Consider the following 27,518-nt stretch of genomic DNA (forward strand, 5'->3'; position numbering starts at 1 on the left):
CTGATTTGCAAGAGGGTGACTTACACTACTGGTGATTCTGTTTTGATCTGCAAGTGGATTCTTCCAAATTTGAATAACTGAGGTTTTGTTGAGGACTGGAAAGAGTTTAAAAATGTATTCTCTGGTGAGAACCTGGAGCACAGACGTTTTGGGTTATGAGATGAAGACAGACTTGCGTGCTTAGCCCACTGGGGAGAGGACAGCAGAGTAATAGCTGTCTGGTGCCCAGCATGACTGGCTAAGAATTCAGCCAGAGGCAAGGGCAGGAATCTCTAGAAAGACGACCGGTCAGAGTAAAACACCAAGTCCGAAAGCCTTTCTCTGGTAAATGTCTTAAACACTGGGAATATTATATCTTTTAATCATTGTAATATAATATTTTTCCAATGAAGTGTTCTTTTATTCAATAACTTTATAACTGCTTTATAGTTGAAATAAAATTTTCATTTTCATTTTTTAAAGCCATGTATCTGCTATCACTTTATGCTTGTTAATTAATTTGGAACCACAAGAAACTTTTTTATATATATAACTGCACAATTCCACACTAATGTGGTTTTGCAAGTTATGGAATGGCTCACTCTGAATTATGTTTTCAGATTTTGTGATAACAGCATTAAGTATTATACTCTTTTTTCCTTTCCCCCCAAGCCAACAGAAAAGCCCTAGTTCCATCACAGGTGCCATGCAAGGGGCACATTAGCTACCAGGCCCTTTTCCTCAGCTCAGAAGAGCCCATAACATGTAACACCTTTTACACTTTTATTTTCTCTATTGCATTTTAAACAAACAGGTCAAATTATCCTACAACCTTTTCCCCTTTAAAGAATGTGGTATGCCCTCGCTGTTCTTGTAGAGTTTATTGTGTCATTCACATTTTTCTTCTGGGAAGCATCATTCTTTTTTCCCAGCCAACCCAAAGCACTCTGAAAGTCAGGAGCAGGGAAGCTGTGCAGCAAGTGGACTCACGTGATATCGCAAGTCAGACTCCACTGAGAGAAGAGAATTGTCTTTGCAGTAATGGTGCAAGTAAACGCAGCAGAGCTAAGAAGTGAGGAATCGTTTTGCAGAATAAACGGCTTAAGTGTTCAACTTGTGCTTTGTTTTATATTTCTGATATGCTGTTGGACAGTCCATGCTTTAAAGTTGCAGTCGTGTGTGCGTGTGCGTGTGTGTGTGTGTGGCAGTGGGGAGGTAATGTCAAATTATGTGTTTTTTTTTAAAAAGAAAGAGGCCATAACTTAAAAGAAAGGTTCCCCAGGTTGTACTTACCAGGTAGTTATCATTTTTACAAAATCTTCATGTTATAGTCTGTGGTTGGAATTCTGATAACATAATTATTTTATAATGTAAACCAGGAAGAGCTACCAATAGTAAGCCATCATTTTCCTTTCATGTCATACACTTTTTTGAAAGTGAAATATTATTTGATTACCTTTCAATTTTAAACTGATCTTTAAATAGATAATAAAAGTAATTTGTAGGCAAAACTGCATTCTCTGATTAACCTTAAAAAGATCACATTTTACATTTTTTTGGCTGAGTACATTTTTAAGGGCTTTTTTTGAAAAGCAAATGTAATTTGAATTCTATTTTGATAATATTGATAAAATGTGGTAGACTCAAAAGTCTCTCACTATGTGGAGTACAGAGAAAAGATCATATCTGAGTATGTTGCCCTGTCCTCTTTGGAAATAACTTTTAGCTAGACTTCCCTCATGCCAACTTTTCAGTTGCCTCCCACCTGTTGGATTCTCAGCAGCTTTCTTTGTTTCCTCCTTCTCTTCCTAGACTGAAATGTAGGCATCAGAAGGCAGGTTAGAGGTCTCTCCTCATGCATCTTCTTCCATGAGGAAGCGTCCCACGTAACATGTAACATGTAACACCTGGGGACCCAGCTTTGCTCAGGCCACCATAACAAAACACTCTAGTCTGGGAGCTGTGTACATCACGCTGTCACTGCAGGTGATTCTGGAGACTTCTGAGACCAGGGCACTGGCAGATTCCATGTCTGGGAGGGCCTGATTCCCGATGCACGAATGGCTGTCTTTCACTGTGTCCTCACATATCAGAAGAGGCAAGAGACATCTCTCAGGCCTCTTTTCTAAGGGCACTAATGCTATTCCTCAGGGCTCCCTGTCTTCAATAGCTCTCACTTCTTCATATTATCACCTTGGGGTTAAGGATTTCAACCTATAAATGTGGGGATAGAAAGATTCAAACCATCAAAATAGGTTCTGCTGGAAGTCCTACCAGCTCCTTTAACCCAACATGGCGAAAGCCATACTTCCGCCACCACTTCTGACTTGTCGTGTGCTGTCCTCTCTGTTCTCCACCCATTCAGTGTTGAAGCCCCATGGTATCTTTGAGTCCCTCTTTTCCCTAAGCTCCCATTCTACCAAATCTGCACTTGTCCACATCCAGTACCCTCACTCAAGGCCTTATTATATTTGAGCTTCACTTTTGCGGCATCCTCATTTCTTAACCCCTTGACTTCACTCCTCAGAGCTAGTTCCTTATAATTCAAGAGAAAAGCACAATAGGACATGAAGAGAGCCAAATGCTGCTGAAAAACGAGGGGAACGTTAGCTGCTGGTTTGGGCATCTAGGAAGTAATAAGTGACTCTGATGACGCTGAACTCAGGAGAGTGTGACCCAGTGCTGGGAGAAGCAGAGAAGACATGGAAAGCTCGCAGGGTCTGCTGGGGGAGGGAGGGGACAGGCAGCCAAGAGGTAGAGAGCAGCTTTTCGTTTAAGACAAAGGAAGTACACATCTCCTTTTTTTCTTTTTTCTTTTCCCGTTGTCTGTAGCAGAAACCAGACAGTGTATTAATTATTGTCAGTAATAATTGTTGTTATATGTGTGTATGTGAGACAGCTACAGATATTTAGAAAATAAGTTTGTATGTTCTGTATTTTAGAATGCATAATAACATTTAGATAAACGTGCCATGTTAAGAACAGCCAGAAACCCTGATGATTGAAGGTGCGTGTCCTCGAGGAAGAGGTTCAGATATTTATGAGTTCCTTCCTCAACTGTGAGTGCAGAGACGCCTGTGCATCGGGCACTGAGTTGGATGGCACTGAGCTCGCCAAGATGACAGGAGCCAGCCCTGAGCTGCAGTTGTTCTGATCCTCACACAGACATGCAAATTCATTCTCTTCAACACCAGGTGGACAAAAGCCTAGAGGAGTCTTAGCTGTGGCACAGGTCAAGAGGATGGCACTGTTAAGATGAGTAGGTGGGGTGGAGAAAAAAAACCAGAAACTAGGTGCAGAGTGAGAAAGAGGCAGCATGGAACAGCCGGACATGTTCGGTGTGAAGTTAGAGATATGTTAAAATTCCAGTCCAGTCCCTTACTGCTGGCCACGTGGACGTGAGCAAGCTGCATATCCACACGGAGTCCGACTGGTCTCTTCTCTGACATAAGTGAAATAATTACTGTTGCACAGAAATGGAATGAGAGTTAAAAATAAAATCCAGTACAACTCCCACTGTTACTGGTAGTAACATCCACTTCTGCACACCACAGCTTCTGCTATGCCTGGTGACAATGGTCCTTGTATGCCTTGCTGAGAAGATGGAGCTGCATCTTAGGGATACTGGAGAGTAGCTGAAGGGTTTCAGTGGGGGAATAACATGGCTAGATTTACATTTCGGAAGATCACCCTGACAACCATAGGAGAACAGATTAGAGGGTGAGAAAAAGCAGGAACAAAAAAGAAAAAAATCCGTAAATAGTCTCTCCAATACAGTCATCATTACTCTCCCCATCATATGACAGAAAAGCTAAAATTCTACTTACTGGTAAAAATAAATAAATAAAACCCTACTTATCGGTAGCATCCTTTATGCTACTTGATCAACAAGCACAGGATCAATTGCACTCATCTATTGGAAACAGACCGTGACAACAGAATTAGAGACACATGAAGAATTTAAGAGATTTTTCAAGTTCATTTCAGGCCTGGTCAAATTGCAGATTTATAATCAGGTTAAATATCAAAGAGACACGAAAGCACTTAAGATTATTCTCAAATCACCTTACTTTTTACATTAAAAGTTCTTAGCCTGAGGTCTGACTGACTATGGATGAGCTTCCGGTTATCTATAAATCCTGAAAATCAGAGGAAAAATATAAGCATGTTTTCTTCCCCTTTTGGGAAGTGACTGCATAGCTTTTATCAGATGCACTAGAGATCTAGAACCCCTCAAAAGGTTAACCACCATTGTCTCTGTACATTCACATAGGAGAGGCTGACCTCACATTGAAAGAATTTTTAATGGATACTGACTTAGACAGTTTGTCTGAACTCCAGGCTCTTATCCCCAGTGCCTCCCCTTGGATATGAAACAGGCATTTCAAATTTAAATCCCAGGCTGAACTGCAGCACTTCTCCCAAAACACCTGCCCCATCATGCCACGTGCCAAATGCAGTCTTCAAGATCAGACCAAACTGCGGGGCTGTCTTCTCACGTTCCCTGCATTTACTCCCTGTATCTTCACTCAGAATCCGACAGTTCCGGCACTACCTGCTACCACTGTCACCCAATTTTCCATTACCCCTTTTCCTGCGGATTTCAGTGGATTGCCTCTAACTTGCCTCCCTCCATCTGCCTGGCCTCACTTCAGTCTGCAACCCAAGCAGTAGCTGCTCACAGCCCTCCAAGAGCATCCCCATGTGCCTCGGAGTAAGATCTCTACCCCTTAACGGACTGTGACACTCTTGAGTGGCCTGATGTGATTTGGGCCCTGCCATGTCCCAGACTTATCCCCTGTCTGCTCCCTCACCATATGAGCCTCTGTGGTTCCTCAAGGTGTTCTCACGTACAGCATCTGCTGCCTGTGGCCCTCTTTCCTCTTTTGTGGCTTTGCTCAGTTGGGTCTTCTTCGGGCCTCTGTTTAAAACTTCAGCAACTCTCCCCGTCCCCGCTCCAGAATTTCCCCTTCACTATTTTTTGCTGCACTTGCCATTGATTATGTTGTATTTACAGTTTACCTATTGCCTCCCTCCCCTGAGTGTGGGAAATGTATTTGTGCTATCCATAGAGTACGTACTGTAAGCTGGATGTGACACAGGAACCCGATATTATTGACTGTATGAACTTTATTTTGAGAATTTATTTGGCATCATTGCTGCTGTCTTCTCATACGTCCTGCTCACCCTGTTTCCATTTATTATTTCCATAATTGCATAGGATTATTTGAGTGGATCCTGATCTTTTCTAATTCTAATACTTTTTACGTAGAATAATGGAATATTTCATTTTTATCCACTTCTTACAGATTCTTCAAATTCCACACCATCCTCTCTGTCTTAACAAGATGCCTTGAAGTTTTCTGTAATTTAATAATTTTATAATTTTGAAAAACACCATGTTGGTCAGATATTATAATTCCTATTTGTCACAACATGTTTCAAAGTATAAGTGTATTCTGCAGATGTACTAGTAGGAGTGTTTCAATTAGAAATAGCTTTATGCTATGGTTGTTTTTCTACTCTGGGAAAAGATTTATAATATGAATTGATATCTTCTAATTTGTCTGTTTTATAAGTTTGGATTTTTTATATTGGATGTTCCTAAGGCAGAAAGCATCTGGGTCTAACTCACAAAAGCCTAGATTTGTTTGCCTGAACTCTTTGAAACAACTGTAATGATTGGAGAGCTGAGGCCTTTTTAATGCTAGTTCATACAGTAAAACTATTTTTTTCAAGTATGCTAATTTTTAATGTTACTGTATTTATTTTTGTACTGTTTCAGGTTTTACAAGATGAACTAGAAACCCGCTTTAATCAGGTGCGAAGTATGGAGAAAAAATTACAACACAAAGAATTGGAGTCACAGGAACAGGTATGTTCCCCTTTCCTCTTTGGCTTCTTGGTTTGTTTACCTCTGTAGGTCAAGGAGTTATGTATTCCCTATGTCGGTGAGGATCCTTTGGCTACAAATAATAGGACATCTTGCCATGGTTGGCATAAACAATAAAAGAACGCATCACTCACGGAACAAGACGTCTGGAGGCAGGGCAGGCAGTGTCTCTGGCTCGAATATTCTAGTGGCTCTCTACCTCCTGTGCTGTCTTTGTTCTAAAAGCTATTCCAGGATGGTTACCACAGTGCCAGGAATGCTGCCCGGATCTGTATTATCCAGAGGCAGAAAGGCATGGCCAGTTCCTCAGGTCCCCTTCTGAAGAGCAGTCTGTTTGGAAGCATCACACTCACCTCCTTTCACATCTCATTGGCCAGGGCAGGTCACATGTTTAGAGTACCAAAACTAACATAGGCCAATCAAGATCCTTCTGGGGATGGGGTTAAGAAGAAAATCTAGAATAAATAGGAGGAGAAATGTATATAGGGAGTATAGCCTATACTCATAGCAACAGTGTCTGCTATGTCATCATTTAAAAATAAATGCCCAAGGCCAGGGATGTAACTCAGCGGTGCCACACCTGCCTGGAAAGTGCAAGGTCCTGAGTTTGACTCCCGGTATTGGAAAAAAATAAAAATAAATGGGCATTGTTTAACTTAGAGACATAAATCATTCTTTTCAATTCAAATTTTTTCTCCTTTCTTTCTATTCTGTTAATAAAATAAATGTAACATAAACCAAAATTATATGGCTATAACAATAGTTAATGTTCTATTTTCACAAGATAAGATTATGTTTACTCAACTCTTCTGGTCATAATGAATTATACCAAGAGGTGATTTTTGACAACTTAAAATAAAAAGTCAACAGTATGTCAATAGAGAGCATGTTTCTCCATGAAACCTTTTACAAATGTCTCTTCCTCAGCCCTCGGGTATAGCATCACTAACCTTCTTCTAAGTGCCACTGAGCTGTTATGTACAGAGCTGCCAGATGTTTAGATTTTGGTTTTCTCATAGTAAAACTATTAGATTAGGTCATTTTGACTTTTTAGAAGAGTAAACACTGAAATATGGCTAGTAAGGAAAGTCTGGGGATGTTTTTTCATGTCTGGAGATGTTTACAAGCAAGTCCCCACGGTGGGTTATATAAAATGGCAAAAGTCTCCCAGGTATGGTAATGCATTCCTGTAATCCCAGCATTCTGGGAGGCTGAGAGAGGAGGATTTCAATGAGTTCAACCTGGGCAGTTTAATGACTTAGTGAGGCCCTGTCTCAAAATTTTAAAAGGGTTAGGGTGTAGTGCAGTGCAAAGGCCTTGGTTCTATCCCCCAAAACCCTAAAATAGCAGAAGTAAGACCAGATAGATGCTAAATGTTAATACTTAATGAATTAATGCAGTTCACAAGTATGTTCCCATTCTATAGCTTTATATTTTGACTGTTTTAACAGCCTTATAGACCAAAAGCTTTTAATTTTGATGAAACTCAGTTTGTCTGTTTTTCCTTTTATGGGTCATATTCTTAGAATCAAATCAAAGAACTTTTTGCTTCACACTATGTTCTAAATTTTCTCCTCTTTTTTCTAAGTTTTATAGTTTTATGATTTACACTTATGAATATGATCCATTTTGAGTTAATTTTTATATAAAGATGTGAGACAAAATAAACTTACTAATTAACTTCACATTCTATAATTCCTTCCTACTCTCTAATATATACCTTGTATAATATATCTCATGCATATATATAATTTGCATAGACATATATGCATATATATATATGTGTATATAATATAATGTTGGTATCATACAGTCAATAATAGTGAAGTAGAAATATTATGGTGGAAAAACTAATAGCTGTGTTTTATCAAATGCCTCTAAGATGATGCATAGACATATGCATATATATATATGCATATATAATATAATGTTGGTATCATACAGTCAATAATAGTGAAGTAGAAATATTATGGTGGAAAAACTAATAGCTGTGTTTTATCAAATGCCTCTAAGATGACCAACACTGTACAAGAAATGGTACACATATTAGTTCATTAAATCCTCACAATAATCATACAAGGTCAGTACTGAACCTAGAGTGGTTACATAACTCATCCAAGACCACACAGCTAGTAAGTAGTAGAGAGATATCAGACCCCAGTGGATCTGAATTCCAAACCTTTACTCCTTTCGTGACAATTTGAAGCTATATGTCTCATTAATGAAACAAACTTGTGGCAATAATAGGGCAAGTCAGCTTATTCAGGATGACAGGAAAGCAAACACTGTTCTGAATGCCTGCGTGGTGCAGTAGCAAATGCCGCCTGACCTTCCACAGGCAGAAAAGCAAGCACCAAAGGAAATGAACACACAGCAGACTTGGCTGCAGATGAAAACATCTCCTTAGACAGGAGTGTGGTGTTGTGCAGGTCAAAGCAGCATAGGTCTCGTTGTCACTGAAGTTCCGCTGAGCACCATTCTCTGTCGAGGACACTTGTGACTAAAAGAAGGAAAAGAGCTTCTTAAAAGCAGGAAGTGGTGTTCCCTCGAGGACTGGGGCTTCTCCTGTTTGCCATAAAACATGACTTAAGGTAAAACTTTTTTGACATCACTTTAACCCATGGCAAAACTTCACACAGAAAATTCCATGATATATTGAGAGTAGGGAAATTAAGAAATCCCAAATGAACAATAGGGAAGGATTGAGGAACTACTTTCAGTCTTTTTTTGTTGACTTCTTTTTGATCATCAAAGTTGCTTTCATCTTTGTAGTGACAATAGCTTTTTAGAATATTTCTCACTCTAACTCCTGATATCCCCTATGAGGCTACAGTTTACCAAAGAAACATCAGGAAATACCCATGGGTAAAGCTGAGTATTTCATAATCTTTGCAACCATGAGATGTTGGGTTCTTTCCACAAAATCCTAGGGTGTAGCTAGAAAAAATGCCAGTTCTTTTCAATAAAACTGAGTAGCAAATAATAAACCCCTAAGTACTATTCATCTACCTTTAATTTAACAGAATCTTATTTATCCAAATTTGACCTACATTCCCCTTTCAGTTTGTGATCCTAATAGAAGCAGTCAAAAATAGTTAGAATTGTCATCAGCTTTACTTATTTATTTTTATTGTAGTACTAGAGATTGAATCTGGGTTCTTGCACAAGATAGATAAGCACCATACCATGGAGCTACAACCCCAGCCCTTTTAATTTTTTATTTTGATATGAGGGCTTACTAAGTTGCCCCGGCTGGCTTCAAACTCTATCCTCCTGCTTCAGCCTCCTGAATAGCTTGGATTATGGGCGTGCACCACTGTATCCATCCTGTCACGGGCACTTTGTAGGGCCTACTCATATTTAAAATGCTGACGTTATTGTATTATGACTTTCTTTTTTGTCCTCTGCCGAAGCAGCTGCAGTATTAGTAGCAAGCTTCACATCAGCCAAACAACTGAAATGTGTGCAAAACAGCTACTTAGAACTTTCTTCTCTTTGTTTTCAACCAAATATTATTATCCTGATACTAGTTGCATAAAGAATCAAAATTGAAACTGGCAGAATTACAAAGGACAATTTCCTAGGCTGCTTTTTTTAACTTGCTGGCTTAAAAAAGTTTGAACTGCTTCTGGTTTTCATTTAGGAAAAATTCCTGTGTTTTGATTCTACAAAAACAAAAAATGAATGAGGCATTTTAAAAGTTATGTTTTTAATTAAAACCAAAGGACTGCTTCTCATCAGGTCTTAATGGGTGGTATCCCTGCTGCCCACCACTTGCCTCCCTGCCATCAGCTCTCCTCCATCTGCTCATCTTGGCAGATCAGCGAGCAGAGTTCCTAGAGAAGCCGTGCTCACCAGCGTCCACAGGAAGCTCTGATCCTTACGCACATTCACAAGGAAGCGGAATTCCAGCGCACTTGTCCTAAATTAGTCTTCCAAAACTCTGAGCTTTCCTTTAATCCATAAATAGCAATTAGAATCACCATTTTTTATCCATACCAGAAGTTAATGATTTCTAAATCCAGATAGGATCTGAGCAAGAATCCCATAATTTTAGCAAAGGACAGGGCATCAGAGCTCTGATCAAACTTCCTCTGTGTAAGGAAACTGAGCTACCAGGAAAGGATATGACCTCTCTGACGTACAGTGTGTTAGTGACAGACCCAGGTAGCACTGTCCATGTCCCACTCCCTCCCAGGAAGTTATTTTCCATTATGCTAAACATGATGTAATCTAGACAAATGGTGCTGGGTAGTCCCAGTACTCAGGAGGCTGAGGCAGGAAGTTTGCCCCCAAGTTTGAGGCCAGCCTGAGATATATAGCCAGGTCAAGGCCAGCTGGGACTACATAGCAAAACCCTTTCTCAAACAACAAAAAACAAACAAGAATAGAGAGTATCTACCACTCATGTTTGGGTTTAGATCAAAATGTTATAGGTACAACTAAAATAACTAAAATTCGCTTTTGGAAGCCAACAATGTTTTATTAGTCACATGAAAACTCAATAATTTGGTCTGAAAATTATAGAAAAGACAAAGAAGAAATAATATTTGGCATTCTTAACACTGTGTAAAGCATGTATTTATCACAAAGACAATCAACAGTGCCAGATTCTAGCCTAATATAATGTGGATATTAACATACATACATGTAAGACATTTTCTTCATCCCTGTAACCGAAGAGCCACCATAAATCAGCTTGAAGAGGTTGATTCTGGTTCACAGGTTCAGTCAACAGTTCCCTGGCTCCAAGGCAGAGACATCACATTGGAAGGTCCTAGCAGAGGAGAGCTGCTCACCATGCGGCCGCCAGGAAGCAGAGAGCCAGAGAGGGAGGGTTAGGGAGCAGACACTCCTTGAAGGCATGCCTGGCGGAGCCTACTTCCGCCAAGCCTCCTCCCTGCTCGTCCATCTAATAACCCACCATGGATGGGTTAAGCCATCAATAAGGTTGAGTGTGCTTAGTATCCAATCAGTTTCCTGGGCCCCCTCTCATCACTGCTGTGGTGAGTTTGAAACTCAATACAGGAGTCTTTGGGTTATACTTCCTATTTAAACCCCTGCTTCAAAATGACTACCTGAAATTTGGAAAATATGAATAGCTTTTATATTGATTTGATTTCCTATTGATTTGTCATGGCTAAGGACAAAGCATTGAGCCAGGCATAGTGGTGCATACTTGTAATCCCAGCTACTCTGGAGGCTGGGCCAACCTGGGCAACTTAGCAAGGCCCTGTCTCACAATTTAAAAAAAAATGCCTGGGATGCATCTCAGTGGTAGAGCCTTACCTAGCACATGCCAGGCCATATGTGCAAGCTATTTCCTTACAACTCCATGATCTCTATAGAGTTACCTTTTTACTTTTTTTCATGCTTGATTATATCGGTCAATTTCGCAGTTAAATAATTTATTATTTAAAATGAATTAGTGAAAAAATTCTTAACTCCTAATTTAAAAAACTTATAGTGCTAAACATTTCATGGGAGATGCAATACTTTTTTACTAAATATTTTATTCTTTGGTAGGCATATTATGCTAGACAGTGCTAGGGACCGAGAAAAAACAATGGATGTGCAAGTTATAGATTCTCCCTACAAGAAGTTTGCAGTATAGCAGAGTGGATGAGGCAAGAGTATAAAATGTAGACTCCAGGCACAGAAAAGGTAGTTACTTTTCTTCTAAATGGCCCAAAGGCTTAGAATCACCAGAAAAGAACACCAGCTTTGGTGCCATCCTCCACCTACCTAGACCCTGTAGGTGGCAAGTAGGGTGAGCATTGTTAGGCAGGAAGTGGCTGGGCTCCTCAGGTACTCAGAGGACCAGGTCCTTACCAGCTGGTCAAAGATGGTCAGCACTTTTCCAGCCTTTCCTAGAACACTTGTGGGCTCCCACCTCCTTGGGCTGCCTGAGGGTGCAGCAATGGGGGGACCTCTGGTTTTATGACAAATACTGTTTGCAGCCATCTTGTTTAGTTCTGAATTTGTCTGCTATATTCAGCCATTAAAGATCTGGGCTGTATAGGCATAAGTAACCATGAATTATTCCACAATATATAGCTAAAAGCCAGTCACACTTTAACATTTCAGTCACAGCTTTGCAGCTGTGAACTTTGTTTAAGGCCTGGGAACATCAGTTAATTTAGGAGATAATCTAGTGACCAGAGCTAGTCTCAGCGATCATTGTGTGTTTAGGGATTGAGGTTGGAGTGGAGGTTGTCTCAGAGACCCCTATCTAAAACCAAGGAGAGGAAACTGGAGGATTCAAGAACTAGTGTAAGAGCTAGGGATTTAGCTCAGTGGTGCCACCACCTACCTGGCAAGCACAAGGTCGCGAGGTCAATCCCCAATATTAAAAAAAAAAGGAGGAGGAGGAGGAGGAGGGAGGAGGGAGAAGGAGAAGGAGAACTAGCATGGTCCAGTGGGAAAAGCACTGCTAGTTCTCCATCCACCCTTGTCCCTATTAATCACATGACTTTGGGGAAGTCACTTAGCCCTTCCAGGTATTAGGTTCCTAACCTATAAAATATTAATAATAGTATCTTCCCAAAGGGCTCTTTTGAACATCAGAAAACATACTATGAGTAAAAATTCTTCAAAAACTCTAAAAGTGTGCATCTACAGTGCAGTTATAATTGTTCATAGCAGAGGAGACCTCTGAGCTAGGCATTAAGAGAAAGAACATTCCAGTTAGGAAACAGAATGAACAGCCATGAAACAGAACTAGCTCAGAAGTGCTCAGGGAATATTGAGTAATGTCTTGGCCAAAGGGTAATATTAGTAAAAAGGAAAAAAAGACTAGAAAGTTAGTTTCATTCATTTTGTCCATTTAAAAACATGCTTTGTTACTGAGTGTCTGCTAAGCACTGCAGTATGTGATAGGACACTTGGTGGCCAGTGTTAAGTAGCTAAGGAGTTTAATCGTTCATCATAAAACAGTTATCATTAATTGAAGACAACTTTCTTTACTGACATTTCATGGTTGGAGCTACACTCTACAAAGATTAATCAGCTCCTATCAACAGTTCAACAACAGTTGTTGAGACCCATTCAGAAGTTACAGCACTAAAATTTACATCGCTAGTCACAAAAGAAATGTGGAAGGCTTGAGCTGGATGTCGTAAAAGGGAGTAAGAAGAAAAGGGGTAGATGTGAAGACTCACCTGAAAGGGAAAGAAAATCACTGAACACAGAGATTTGAAGGGAAAAAGAAAGGAATGTATCAAAAATAATACTAAATTTTTGACTTGATCATCTAGTGTGTAATGGATGCCTGTATTATTTCTTGGGTGTCTCAGCTATGATACTACTAGAACACTCATTTGGAGAGATACTGTTGAAAATCTGAACCTAAAATCAAGGAAGACGCCTACCTAAAGCAGACAGTGGTGATGATAAACAGCAGAAAAGACAGAGTAGTGGCCTTTGGCCAGGGCCAGTTCCAGAGGCCAGAGAAGATACAGAGGACTTAAAAGGAGTAAGCTAGAAGATAAAAGCAGAACCAGGAGAATTCAGTGTCATGAAAACCAAAGGGCTCTCCATGACTTTATGCTCTTTAAGTTAAAGGGTCTGTCATCTTCATGGTACCCACCAGCACTTGGAGGGTTGAGTTGTTTTCTGAAGCCTTTGTTGTCTTGAGCTATGTCCTCACATGTGACCCTACCCACACCCACCCCTCTGTCATGTGCTAAAATAGCACTTTCTTGGCCCTCCCTTGGTTTTCCTACTAGACTCCCTCAGGAAATGGTTTGTGCTGAGATGGGACCCTAAGCTAGGACTTTGTAGTGTTTATGTTCATGTCTCAACATTTAGCCTAGTAATCGCCCCATGTGCTTCTCAGTGAGTTGATAGGAGGGAGAAAGGAAAGATGGATGGGAGGAGGAAAGGGGAAGGAGGAGAGATTAATATCATCACATGCTACAGGGAGTTCGAGGATGAAAGATTCCAAAGACCATTCGAAAAGCCACTGAACTTGGGTAATGATTGCAGGCCTTTGGTATTGGGCCTCCTACACATATTCTAAGTGGCTTTTTCTAAGCTATTCTTGTCTAGACATTCATAAAAATAGATACTACAGGTAGTCTGTTATCATTTTCATCTGGCAGGATCATCCACAGCTTCTCATAGCTTCTCTGCAGCCCACAGCTATTTCCCATATCTTATAACACCAAAAGGGTTTGTAGCCCAGGGAAAGCTACAAGAAGGCAAGATGCCAGAATGCTGCCCATGCAGCCCACCTTAGTGCTCACCTCTGAAACAACATATTTTCCTTCCAAGTCTCTCTTGCAGAATGCCTTCAAAAAGCCAAACCAGAAAGGACACCAAAAAGGTCTTTTATTTTCTCTACAGATAAACTGAGCATTCTATTGATTCTTTTCCAGGTTCCTTGGTTCTAAGAGTAAAATCTGTTGTTGTTGTTTTTAGTATAAGTAGCATTTGGGTAATGTTGGACGTTTCTCAGAAGTGCCTTAGCTCCTGTGTATTACACCATTGCAGCTACCATCATTTGTATACCCAAAGAGTTTATTTGCCTCCCACAGTACTCAGTGATCTATCCGGTAGGACCATGGATATTAGGAGAACCAAAATCAATATATTTAAAGCTTTCATTGGATACCACTGCTTATCTTTAAACCACCTCAGTCATCGTCAAGGGTAACCAGCAAATCTATGGAGTCATGGGCTGCCTTAAAGAAGATGACGCTGTGGAGACAGGAAATCAATTAAGCAATAATCGTGACAATTGTTAAAAGGAAGGATTGGTCTTCTACGGATTTCCAAGCCTTTAATTTCCATTTTCCATAACGGGCTTTAAAACTTCACAATCTTGGCTTCTGTGGGCTAACTCATCTGCAGTGAAATCTATTTAAAAGTACTAACAACTTAAAACTATGTTTTATCCCAAAGCACATTATGAAAACAGGAATAATAATTGCAACAGAAATATAATTCAAAGACTTTTATTGACTTTTCATGTTTAATGGTTATTATTCTGCCTTGTTTCACGCAATTTTAATAACCACAGTTTATTTACAAAATTCAGACTAATTCTTTTGTTCCTATGCCAACAAAATACATTTGTTCCCAGGCAGCTGCTATGATGTATCATTCTAAGACTTGAGTTGCTTTGAGGGATAGTTGTTTTGATTTAATTTTGGCCACATCTTATTATCAATAAGAGTTTGACTACTTGCCTCTGTTTTCTGAAAAAGACACTTGAACTATAATGTCAGGGACAATGTATTTTTTTTAAATACATGTCTCATGAACATGTTCCTTTTAAATCAGTCTGGTAGATTTTAGTGCAGAGCAAGTCAAGCATTTGTTCCCAAAACTCTCACTAAAAACTCTACACAATGGTCACACTATTTTTAAGGAAAACTAAAAGCACTCAACTGATGTGAATGTGCTCTGCCTTTCATCACTGCCTTTCTGAGATTGCCTTTGTTTTTAAATTCACTGGCCTGCTTGTGCTGGGGAGGAGAGAGGAGGCGGGATCCCTGATGTGCTTGCTGCATGTTTTTAATCCTGTGCTTTGCTGACATATCAAATCCAAGTGTCAGCAAAGCACCCACTGCATCATTGCAGCTGTTTTTCCATAAAACATTTTCTACATTGTTGAAGTAGCTCACCATCCTCAGAGTGAACCCTGGAGGATGGTGAAAACTGGGGGAGGGCCCCGGGGTTACCCAGGGCTAAATGGTTCAAAGCTAAGCTGTTCCTGCCCAGGGCTGGGTCTCCTCTTTTAGTTCTCTAATGAAGTCATATGGCAATATATTCTCACTTCTTTTGGTGTAATTTTTTAAGATTGTTTGAGCTTCAACATTAGCCTTTGTTGTTGTTGTTCTGGGGACTGAACCTAAGGCCTTCACACTGAATTGTAGCCCCAGTCCTTTATTTCCACCTAAATCACTGAGTCTGGGCTCAGACTTGTGATCCTGCTGCCTTAGCTTCCCAGAGAACTGGGATAACAGGAGTGTGCTGCCACACCTGGCTATGTAATTCATCCCCCTATAATTGGGGCATTTTTAATCCCCAAATGGTTTAAATCAAATGATTTACTCCAAACCAGTAAGTTATGAAGGCTTTCACAAAATAAAGCAGAAACAAAACTTTAACATACCAATAAAATCAACAACAACAGCAGAAAAGAAACAAAAACTTTAAACCAAGTTGTGTTCTCTACCACCTTTTTAAATTGGTGAGCAGGACGAATTATCAGGCATTACCTTGGGTAATCAAATAGAGTCTCCCAGGAAGATGAAAAGGAAACTATCTCCCTGAGCAGTATTCTATCAAGGCTTACTTTTGTGGCAGCTACTGAGCACTGAATTTGTGGGATTGAGTGAACAGCTGGAGAGAGGAAGTGAAAGAAGAGATAAACAGAGATGGTAAAAGAGGGTGGGGTAAGTCAGCATGGTGACAAGGTAGAAAGGTTTGATGACTACTTATTGTGCTTGTCACGTTCAGAAAAGAGCATCAAGCATTCTGAGATGCTACTTACTTGCAGTTTCTTTTTAACAATGGTCCAGCCAGAAAAGATCTTCTTTTCTTTGGAAAAAGGGCCATTTTGAGGTAGAATCAATTGAAATTGATTACTGGCAAATACATGGCCAGATAGAGGTATTTTAAAGGCATAGTTATGTCAGTAAACTAGAAATAAAGAAAGTGATTTTTTAATACAGTAAACAATTCAGAAGTTGTAAAGGCTATTTCAATCTATTTTCCATGTAGATAACCTGTTGGTTTTTATAATTAAAAAGCATAGGTCAAGTAGCAAAAGCTGTTACTACAGATATTTAAATACAAAGGATAACTTATAGAAGGAAATGAAATAAGAAGAACCAGTGAATAATATAGCATACTTTGCATTATTAAATTTTTGCAATTAGGCCTGTTTTAAATCAGATAAGTAATACTCAGCTCTCTGTATTCAGACATGATGTGGAAAACTGGGTTATCCTTTAGGAACTTCTTGTATTATGATAAAGGAATGCACTTAAAAGATCATTTTGAGCTCTGTGTGTGAGATTCTTAGGTTTACAGAAAAGAAAGGGAGACACTGGAGTTAAAGAATACTCTGGCAGGAGATTTCTAGGTTTTCATTATTGAGAAGGAAGGAAAGAATTTGCAACCTGGTGCTACTGGCCCTGACAAACTTGTGTGAAGAACTTTAACAGTACAAATAGGAAACCAGGTATGGTGGGGAGGGCACGGACATCGGGCTCAGGTGCTTACAGAAGCAATAAGGAGGACCCAGACTTGGCACCCTGGCAGGACCACAGAAGCAGTTTGTTGTTCTACCCTTCTCTTCAGAACTTACTTGAATGAACGCCCGCGAGTAAACAATGGGACAAATCAGAAAACTAGGCTGAAGGATACCAAATACAGTATTCCACTGAGCACGTAGGATGCTGAGGTTCTCTGTGACTTAATAAGTAGAGGAAGTGCCAGGTGTGGTGGTGCACGCCTGTAATCCCAGCACTTGGGAGTCTGAGGCAGGAGGATCACTGTGAGTTCGAGACCAACCTGGGCTACATAGTGAGTTCCAGGTCAGTCTCAACTACATAGTGAGACCCTGTCTCAAAAAACCAAAAAATAATAATAATAATAATAAGTAGAGGAAGTAAATGAGGTGCTGTATCAGAACATACCATGGTGATCAAAGCACAGCCCAGAGTTCTCTCTTTGTAAACTTGTGCTACTCTCAACCTTCAATTTATCAGCTATTCACTGAGCACCTGCTTTGTAGCCTGGATATACATTGATTAACAAACCAAACAGAAACCTCTGCCCTTGTGAAGGTTTAGTGGTAGGTTGTTCATGCTTTTTGCACTTCTACATCAATTTTAGTCTCAACTTTGCAGTTTTTAATGTGTCACCTAGTCTATAAATACTGCATACCCATCTCCTTGAAGCATTCTTTAATGGGTTATGTTTTAAACTTTCTGGGGTATCTGTGAGTATATCATCTACATCTCTGCTTATTCCTAGGTATTTGACATATTATGATGCTATTTTAAATGGCATTTTCAAAATTCTATTTTTTCAGTGTGTTGCATGTTTATAGAAATACAGTTGGCTTTGTATAGATTCTTTTTATCATATTAAGGAAGTTTCTCTTCTTGCCAAGTCTTTTCTTCTTTTGTAACTCACAAATAGATGCTGAATTTTCTTACTTTCCTTAACATTCAAGACAATCATATGACTTTTTTTCCTTTATTCAACAAATGCAAGATTCATCATGTGAATCTTGTCCTTTTTATAGCTAATGAAATACAATCCAGTTGATCTCTGGGTGTGGTGGCACCTACCTGTGACTCCAGCAGCAGAGAGGCTGAGGTAAAACTACTGCCAGAGTTCACAACCAATTTGTAGTACATAGTGAGTGCCCAGCCAGCCTAAATTATATAGCAAAACCCTGTCTCAAAAAAAGATCATAGCACCCTATTTTAAAATTTTTCCTCTTTTTAGTTAGATTTGGGTTCACTAGTGTTTAGTATTTTTTACTTCTGTGTTTATGAGTGAGATTATCTATAATTTTATTGTAATTCTCATCAGATTTAGATATGAAAGTTTGCTGGACTCATAAAACAAAAACTTATTTTCTAAAAAATTTGTGCAGTGTTGCTATTATTTCTTCCTTTATCATATTTGGTAGAATTCAGATGAAGCTGTCTGGGCCTAGAATGTTCTGTGTTGGAAGATTTTCAGGTATGGATATTTATACTTTCTTTAGTGATTATGATAGTCACATTCTCTATAGTAATTTTGCCTAATTTTCTCCCATTTCTCAGTTTTGGAACTATAACTGTATATATAAACCTTATAATTTTGTTCCTTGTGTCTGTGTTGATTCTAAATATTTTCTTTTTGCCCAGCTCCTACTTCATTAATTATCTCCTTAATCTTCTATTAAACTCATACTGAATTTTGGTTATTATATTTTCTAGAGTTAGAATTTTTACTTGGTTATTTTTAAATTTCTAATTCTGTTCCAAAGTTTGCAATCATTTTCTTAATTCTTAATAAACATATAACTTGGTTATTCTAATTTCTTAATAAACATACATCTTGGTTATTTTAAAGTCTAGGGTTGCTAAGCTTTATCTGAAGTTGATATGGGTCTTTTTTGTTGTCTTTCATTTCTCTTGGCTTTTGGTCATACTGCCTCATTTTCTTCTGAGCCAGGCTATTTTTGATTGAGTGCCATGTATTTTATATGAAGATTTATAGAAATGATTTAAGACCTAGGATAGTATTAATATCTTCCAGAATTTGTATTTGTTTCTAGGTAAGCAGGCAGTGACACTTGCAATCTTAAATAAGCTTAATTCAAAGATTGAAATTATTTGAAGCTAAATTTCATTTCTGGAGAGAACTCTTCTATTTCCAGTTCACTCCTTCTCCCAGAATGTAACCCTTTGGAACACATCCAAAGTGTAGGAGTTTTACCAGACATGCCCCCTTAGTGAGCCGGGGACTGCAATTTATATCTCTAAGCGATCCTTCAGCCTCTCACAACCCACCCGAGAATTGGCAATGGTCACTACATAAAAATTTCCCTAAATGCCAGGCTTACAAGTTCTTCTAGTCTCTAACATCTACAGGATCCTGATCCCATAATTCTTCCCTGCATTGTTATTCTCTAATATTTTGAAGCAAACTTGGGAAAGAATTACTAATTTTCCATTACTAAAAGTGAAAATCTATCATTTGCATTTCTCTGAGTTGCCTGATCACATTCCCTGCTAATTTTCCCCTTAATTTTTCTAATTTGTTCTATAAAGCTCTTAAAAATATATTCTGACAATCAATAATTTGTTAAATAATACTTCCTCTCTGTTGCTTTTTAAATTTTGTATTCAACATTTTAATTTTTGAAAGTATCTTTTCTTTAACTTACAAGCTGTCTAGGAAGACTCTCCCTAATCTAAAATTATGAAATATATTATCTAGTTTTTTATAGTGCTTTTAAGAGGTTTGTCTCATAATGTAACTTTTTAATCTACCTCACTCCGCCAGTTCCACTTACTTACTGTAGAATCGCAAACAAATTGCATTGCTTAATTTGCCTCGGTTTCCATATCATGAAATTGGCCTAATAATAATACCCATCTTACAAAGTTAGGACTAAATCAGTTCTTAGAAGTAAAACCTTTAGAAGAGTACTAATACATAGTAAATATCTGTGGGTGAAGTCTTCTCTCATCATTTTCTTATTCTTTTATTTTTCCTGGTACTTAGGATGGAACCCAGGCCCTTCTGTATGCTAGGCAAGTACTCTACTCTGAGCTACACCCCCAGCACTGTCTTAGTTATTCTGAAGCATTCGCTCTTCCATATAGATCTTATTCTAAGCTCAGATTACATTGACTTTATGAATTAGTGTCAGAATAATTGACATGTTTGCAATATTGAATCTTCCCATCAGGAACTTTACATGTCTTTCTTTGCATTTCATCAGGTCTTGTGTTGTGTCTTTTAGTACAATTGAAATTTTTTTTCATATGGATATGTTGTACTTTTCTTATGAAATTTATTCCCAGTTTTGTTACGGTATGTGTTTTCTATTGTGGACTTCCCTTATATTTTCTAAACAGATATTGCTGATGTCTAGGAAAATATCCAGATTTTTGCCTATATAGTTAGCCAGAACTAGCACCAATACTGGTTCTAATAATTTTTCACTTTATTGCTTAAAGTTTCTAAGTAACCAATTATGTCATTGCTAAATAGAGATGTCTGTGTCTTCCTTTCCATCTTTCATCCATGTTTGTCTTAGTTCACAGTCTGGGCCTGTAGCTCTACATGAGTAGTACAAGCCCTTTTCCGCTACTTACCTTAAACAGAAATCCCTATGTTTCACTGGAATGTTTTCCTTTATGGGGGTGTCTGAGAGTTTCCTTTTGTTGGGTTTAGGAACATTGACTTTATCATAATCGCTTGTAGATATTTTTTTCTCATTTCTGCTGTGTTAAGATTTCTTCAAAGGCAGTTAATACAGTAAGTCAACTCGCCACATGGGCGAGAAACAGTTCACCTCCAGTTGGAGCAGGGCACTTGTACTAACTAGAGACAAAGAAAGCTTCAGTGTCCTCCTGCACGTGCAAGATAGAAGCATCATTCCCTTCTGCCTTATCTTTTCATCGTTCACATAGTGACTTCCTGTCCCCCTCCTCTTTCACTAGTCATGGGAATTCTTAGACCTTGTGTAAGATCTTCACTTCCAAGGTGTAGAATCCCCCTGTGTAGGGTCCATGGGTATTTATCCTCTTACTGCCTTTTCACATTTCCTCCCCTTTTTCCCTCTGGGGCTCTTGGACTCTGTCGTCAGGGGTCTCTTTTCTGTGGTGTCCCCTGTGGGCTGACCTTCAGATTCCTAGCCTGCTGACTCCTGTTTTCCTTTCGTGCCTGCTTCGAATATTTCCCTTTGCAGCCAGCTGCACACTGTTTTACCCACCCCCTCCTCAGCCAGACAACCCATTGGAAATGTGTTTCCCTTTAGAAAGAGCAGTATGCAGTCTGCGTATACTATATTATGTCACATGATCTTTATGTACTTAGGTAGAATGGTAGATTATTCTTTAAAGGACAGTAATGTGAGTCATTTGCACTAAGCCTGATCTTGGTCCCCCAGTGTCACCACAGCACCCACACAATGCTACTTCACACACCGTGAGCATCAACTCCTCCATCAGTCAGTACCCAAATACCACATCCCATAAGTGTTTGGCCTTGATTTGGCCGACAGTCAGATTTGTACTTCCAGTGTAAAGTTTACTTACTTCCCAATAATCTCTTCAGTAGCAAAATTTTTTGCTTAGATATATACTGACCTTTTTAGTAACGCTTGCCCAAAATTGATCATAGTGTGTGTGTGTGTGTGTGTGTGTGTGTGTGTGAAAACTGGTTAGTTATTGTTGCTCCCACTTTGTGAAATGTGACATTGAGCATCTCAGTCTGAGGAAAGGTGGAGTTACAGTGAAGCAGGGAGAGCTCAAGAATACTCTAAAAGTGGCACCTTTTGGTTCTTAGTTTACAAACAGGTGACAAGTAGCAGCACAAAGATTTGCATTTGTGTGTTTAAAAATATTGCTAGCAGGTATAAACCTCCTGAAAATTTCAAATATGAGGTTTTCTTAAAAAAATTATAACATCATAATATATAGAAAGTAGGGGAATTGGACCCAACCCTGAGTTGAAATCCTGCCTGTTAGGAAATCCTATCTATGATATCCATGCAACTATTAGAGGATATTTTGCAAATGACAAAATGAGAGAAAAAATGTGGAAGTGAAAACATAAATTTTAGACCTTATTTAAATTATCAAAAAAGCCGGGCATGGTGGCGCACACCTGTAATCCCAGCACTGGGAAGGCGGAGGCAGGAGGATCACTGTGAATTTGAGACCAGCTTGGGCTACATAGTGAGTTCCAGGTCAGTCTCAACCAGACAGTGAGACCCTATCTCAAAGAAACCAAAATATGCACCATTGAAGAAAGAAATAATTAGTTACTTCTAACGGAAGTCGTTGCTTATTCACTCAGTGCTTATTGAGAAATAAGATACTTTTAACAGGAGTAATTGCTTAATCACCCAGCATTTACTGAATACCTATTATACACCTGCCATCATTAGTCCTGGACCAGAAGGTACGTGGAAGCATCTTTTCCCCAAGAAGAAGAGCCAAGGGGAAGAGACCCCCCTAAAGCAAGCTTGCTCTGAGAGCATACTCCTGTTTTTCTTCTCTTTTAAGGGACCCTGCCTTCTCAGTCTTTTTTAGTAATCTCTGGTCTTTGGTTGCCCCTGATGGTAAATAACCTTGTTTTCTTGTCTTTATCCCTACTTCTTCCAGCTATACATCCTCCCTCCCTTGGTGATGCCAGCTGTCCTCATTGGCTTCTGCTCTCATTCGTTGAAGCGATCCCCCAGTTCTTATTCCCAGTCCAGCCCAGTTTCTCACATGCAAGGCCTGCATTGATAGTGGCATGCTGACACATTCATCTCAGTCTGGTGTCTCAGCTCTAATGTCTAAATCCAAGCAGTCTTTAGCAGAGAATTCCTAGCCACTAAATCTAGATTTCAGAGTAGATCTAACACTTTCAGTTCAGTATCATAACATCTTTTTGAAAGGAGAAAGAAATGAGTCAGTAATAATAGGTAGCAGCAATAGAGTTAGTCTTACCACAGACCAAACCAAATTGGTACATAGTATGAGTTCAGTGAAAAGAAAAGGAAGGGCCAGCTACCCTCCCCCTAAAATGCTTCCCCTGACTGTTGGTGAACAGTGAGATGATGGGGAACAGGATATCAGATATCAGGGGCCAAAACTTGATTTTTCAATTAGAGACTTTCTAGTGAAAGTTAACCTTTGAAATGGTTGCACATCAGAGTGTTTACCAAAAGAGAATTTTCTAGGTGAGAGTGGAGAGGAAAATGTGACAGCATTGGGCGCTGAACAGGATGGGAAGGGCATGATTCTTCAAGGGGAGCAAAGGACAGTGAAGGGCAAGGCCAGGGGTACTAAAGAAAGGCATCTCTTGACAGTTTTGGGTGGTGCCAGCCTGGCAGTCAGAAAGAACTGTCTTTGGCTAAAAAGTTAGTATGAACTCTTACAGTAAATCAGTAACACTGAGCTGAGAGAATAATAACCATCTAAATTTTAACAGAAATGGAGAGGAAGGGAAAAAAAAAATCATCTCAGATCACTCCAGGAAAGAAGGGAAAGTACATCTGTCTAACTTGTTGTTCTCAGAGAGCACCTTTATTCCTTTTCAGTTTGTATAATCCCAGGAATGTTGCTTCCCAAAAGCCACGTGTATTTAGGTGATTTTAGAGCTTTCTCTGCTTTCTCTGACTTTGTGGTTATGAATTACATAGAAGTTTAGTGCTTAACTACAAACAGAGGATTTTCCAGGTGGGGGATCTGAGTTATGAAAAGAAAAATGCTGAAATACAAGCTGCTGGGATAATAAGGGGTCTTGCATGTGAGTGGAAAGTTCCTGACTTAGTGCCCAAGGCTTAACTTTGTGTTGAACAGCTCAGCATACCTGGAGGGCCCTGGGTTAGTCAGAGAACAAGGCATAGATGTTTCTAGTGCATGAATTGTCTACAAACATAAAACAAAAATGTACTTTGTCACCAGCTTCTAGTCCCTTGCAATGAGGTGTGTCTCTCTGGAATAGTGTTTATGGGGGTTATCATGGGCTATTGTGTAGCTGTTCTTCATGGTTCTGCAAATTAAGTTTCCCCAGACTTATGCAGACATTGTACACTGGTCTTGAACACTTGTCCTTTTTTGTCCAACTGAATGTGAAAAACTCAAAATGTGCCTGGACCTAAAATCAATGACCTAAAATCAATGACTACCCTAAATATTGTTGCTGTTGACTTTTAGCCTTTATGAGATTCATCTTAATGGTCATGTGTGTATATAGGAATGTTTTTCAAACTCATATCCTCAATACAATAAATTATAGCGATAAAGTGTACGGAATGTAAGTTGTGATGGGGGTTGGGGGGGTACTTTCTAGAACACTATAGTAGATCACAGTTTAAGTCAGTCCTATAACAGACGCCAACTCAGAAAATGTCATTTCATCCCCCACCCCATTGCCCTGAAGTTGTGATTACTCTCTGTAATTCCTTGGGCTTCAACATTTGGTTCCCTGGACATTTTCCCAAGCTTGTTCAACCATTAGCCCTTTGGATTTCTGGGTTTAAGTACTGTCATATCAGATTTAAATCATGTGCTAAGGCTTGGTGGGTCCATCATTGTCTTCAATTTAAGAAGCATTATAGAGGTCATGACATTGCTACAAAGAAGGTGGCACTAATCCCTCACTTTATAAAAGGGAGCACTGTGGTGTGCATTACACCAAAAGGACCAGCCCCACAGCCCCATAGCCCCAAGCCAGCCATGTGCTCATTTCCTCCATTTTCCCTGTGTCCTTCCAGGGATGGGTAGCACAAAACCAGATGTAAACTATTTTTCAAATACTCCTCTGACTTAGCATTAAATTTCCCTTAGACCAGATGCCAGTGTTTAAATAATATCCTGAAGGATCCAAGAGAAGGCATTACTCATTGTTTCATTCATATAAAATCTGAAATAAATGGGAAAAAGTATGAAGAAGCCAGAGTACCTTGTGCATGCCTTGCCAGAGTATCATAATTTGAAAAGAATGTTTCCTCACTGTGGAAGCACAAACGTGAGGTACCCTTTTCTTTAATTATAAGTTGAACTGCCCATTATTTATTAGTGCTCTTTAGGAAAAATAAAAGCAAACTATTTAATGTCTTTAGCAAAGAAGTTTGGTTTTTTTTCAGGAGATTGAGCAACTCTTGCTTTAAAGTGGCTCTCTCCTTTAATCACTTCCTTCTATTTATTTTATTGATTTATACCTTGTTCTCTGAAATTATTACTTTGATGGCTTAAGACATACAGAAAATAACTAAACTCTTTGTCTTTCCTTAACGTTATTTTCTGTGGTGCTCCCTAGATATTGCCAAAGGCTTCACCATGCACAGAGGCCGCTAGACTCTGAGTACGTAGGGTTCCCAAACAGACTGTGCAAGAGGAGCCCTACATAATGTAAAACAAAGGCTGATCAAAGGTTCACCACAATTGGAGAAACCCCACTGAAGTTAAATAGCATGAATTTCCAGTTGCCCTATCAAAATAGTTGTTTACTTTCTACAGCGGAAAAAGATAGCCTTGAGATGGAACAAGCAGGTGGCAGGGGTGCCAAGAGTTGGGATTGTCCCAAAATACCCAGAAGTATAACATTTTACTCTCCTCTGTTGGTGGGAGTGTAGACTGGTACAACCACTATGGAAATCAATGTGGTGTTTCCTCAAAAACCTAGGGCTGGAGATCCCATCTGACCCAGCTATTTCCCTCCTGGGTATCTTCCCAAAAGAATTAAAAGCATCATACCACAGTGATATATGCTCACCCATATTTATAGCAGCAGTTTGTAACAGCTAAATCTTGCAAACAGCCCAAATGGATAAAAATGATTTTTTAAAATATGATGGAGTACTAATCAACCATAAAAAGGATGAACTTGATACATTTCTAGGTAAATGGATGCATCTTGAGACCATACTCTTAAGTGACATACATTGGATTCACATGTATATATCGCATTGTCTCTCTGCTGTGAGAAACTGAAAGTGTAAAATAAGGTTCAAAATATATAATAGATATTGTGAAATAGGAAAAAATTGTTCAAAATAATACTGTCAGATACTTTGTTAATAATTAACTTTTTGGTACTGGAGATTGAACTCAGGACCTTACACTTGCAAGGTAGGGTTGGCACCACTGAGCTGAATCCTCGGCCTAAAAATTAAAATGTTTTATGCAAAAAAAAAAAAAAGGTATTGTTTTCTGAGGAGATGGGCTGATAGATTAGCAACTGAAAATATATTATTTTAAGGTTATGATGCACAGTGTGTTTACCATTATTCTCTGATTATTTTGTTATGAAATTTTATTTTTTCATGGAAGTGTTTTTATATTTTCTTTGTTAATACAGTGGACTCTTGACTCTTGACTTATGAACTTGATTTATTTATGAGGGCTGGTTGTAACTCAAGTTGGTTGTAAGTCACGACTATTTTCCCATAGGAAATAATGGAAATACCCATAGTACATTCCGAACCTCCTAAAGCACCCCTTCGCTAATTTTTCATAATAAAAAGGTATTGTATAATGTGAGTGATTTACCAGAAACACCAATAATTTTCCTAGTGTATTCACCAAAAAGCTATAAAATGTGCCTAGTTTACCCAGAAACAACAATTTCTTACTGTACTCACCATTCAAGTCGACATCTTTGGCTTGCCACAAAGGTAGATGAGATGGAAGGTGGTTATTACTTGGAAGGTGAGTCCCTTCCACAAGAACATCAGAAATCTGGCTCTCTGGTGTATCTTCTCCCCTTGGAAGAGTCTGTAGCCCACTTGGACCTGCTTCTGGCTCACTAGGTCTCAACCTTTTCAGAACTAAAAACTGTCCAAGGCTGTCTGTCTCTGTCTTTTCTTTAACCCTGTTTTGTAGTGTGATGTGACATTGTCATTAAGCAAGTGGATGAAGTGATTGGCTTTTTCTCTGTCTAGGTGGGTCTTCTCTACAAATGTTTGTAGCTCTGTCCATTTTCTCAGGATTTCCTGAGAAGAACTTTGCTGCACTGATTGTTGCTACTCCCCCTCCTCTTCAGAAAGCTCCTCAGCTGCCATTCTCAGTTGCTCAGCTAGGAGTTGCTGAAGTCCCCTGTAGACCATTCCTCTGAGTGTTCCTCCACCAGTTCCTCAGCATCACCACTGTCCACCTGTGAGCCTGTGGGCTCTGCTGTAGTGACAGTGTCATCAACCACGGGGTTAACTGAAGGCTCTGGATCCTCTACACCGCCTTCAAAGTCTCTCTCCTGTATACAGGCAGATTTTAGTGTCTTGAGAGAGACATTGGCCCAGGATTTCTGTTAACCCTGCACAGGGAAAGATGTTGTCATGTTCCTTCCAGAACCCTTTAAGGGTTAAATCTGAATCTGAGACCATCTGGAAGCATGAGTGGCTGGCATTTGGGTCATAATTCAAGACTTTGATCATAAGTTAAGACTAAAATTTCAGTTGTAACCC

The 27,518-nt window shown here is 39.3% G+C and overlaps 1 protein-coding gene across 7 annotated transcripts in view; it reads left to right on the top strand.

Annotated features, from left to right (window-relative positions):
- The window catches only part of Cep112 (centrosomal protein 112), a 521,506-nt gene that overhangs the window by 467,673 nt on the left and 26,315 nt on the right, over nt 1–27,518 (top strand). For all 7 annotated transcript variants that reach the window (XM_010616816.3, XM_010616812.3, XM_010616814.3 and 4 more), the window contains one exon: nt 5,765–5,854. In XM_010616816.3, coding sequence (XP_010615118.1) covers nt 5,765–5,854 — 90 coding nt within the window. The remainder of the gene's footprint in view (nt 1–5,764; nt 5,855–27,518) is intronic.

This window comes from Fukomys damarensis, unplaced genomic scaffold (genome assembly GCF_012274545.1).
Source record: "Fukomys damarensis isolate Sample0158 unplaced genomic scaffold, DMR_v1.0_HiC HiC_scaffold_23, whole genome shotgun sequence".
NCBI classification, from domain to species: Eukaryota; Metazoa; Chordata; class Mammalia; order Rodentia; family Bathyergidae; genus Fukomys; species Fukomys damarensis.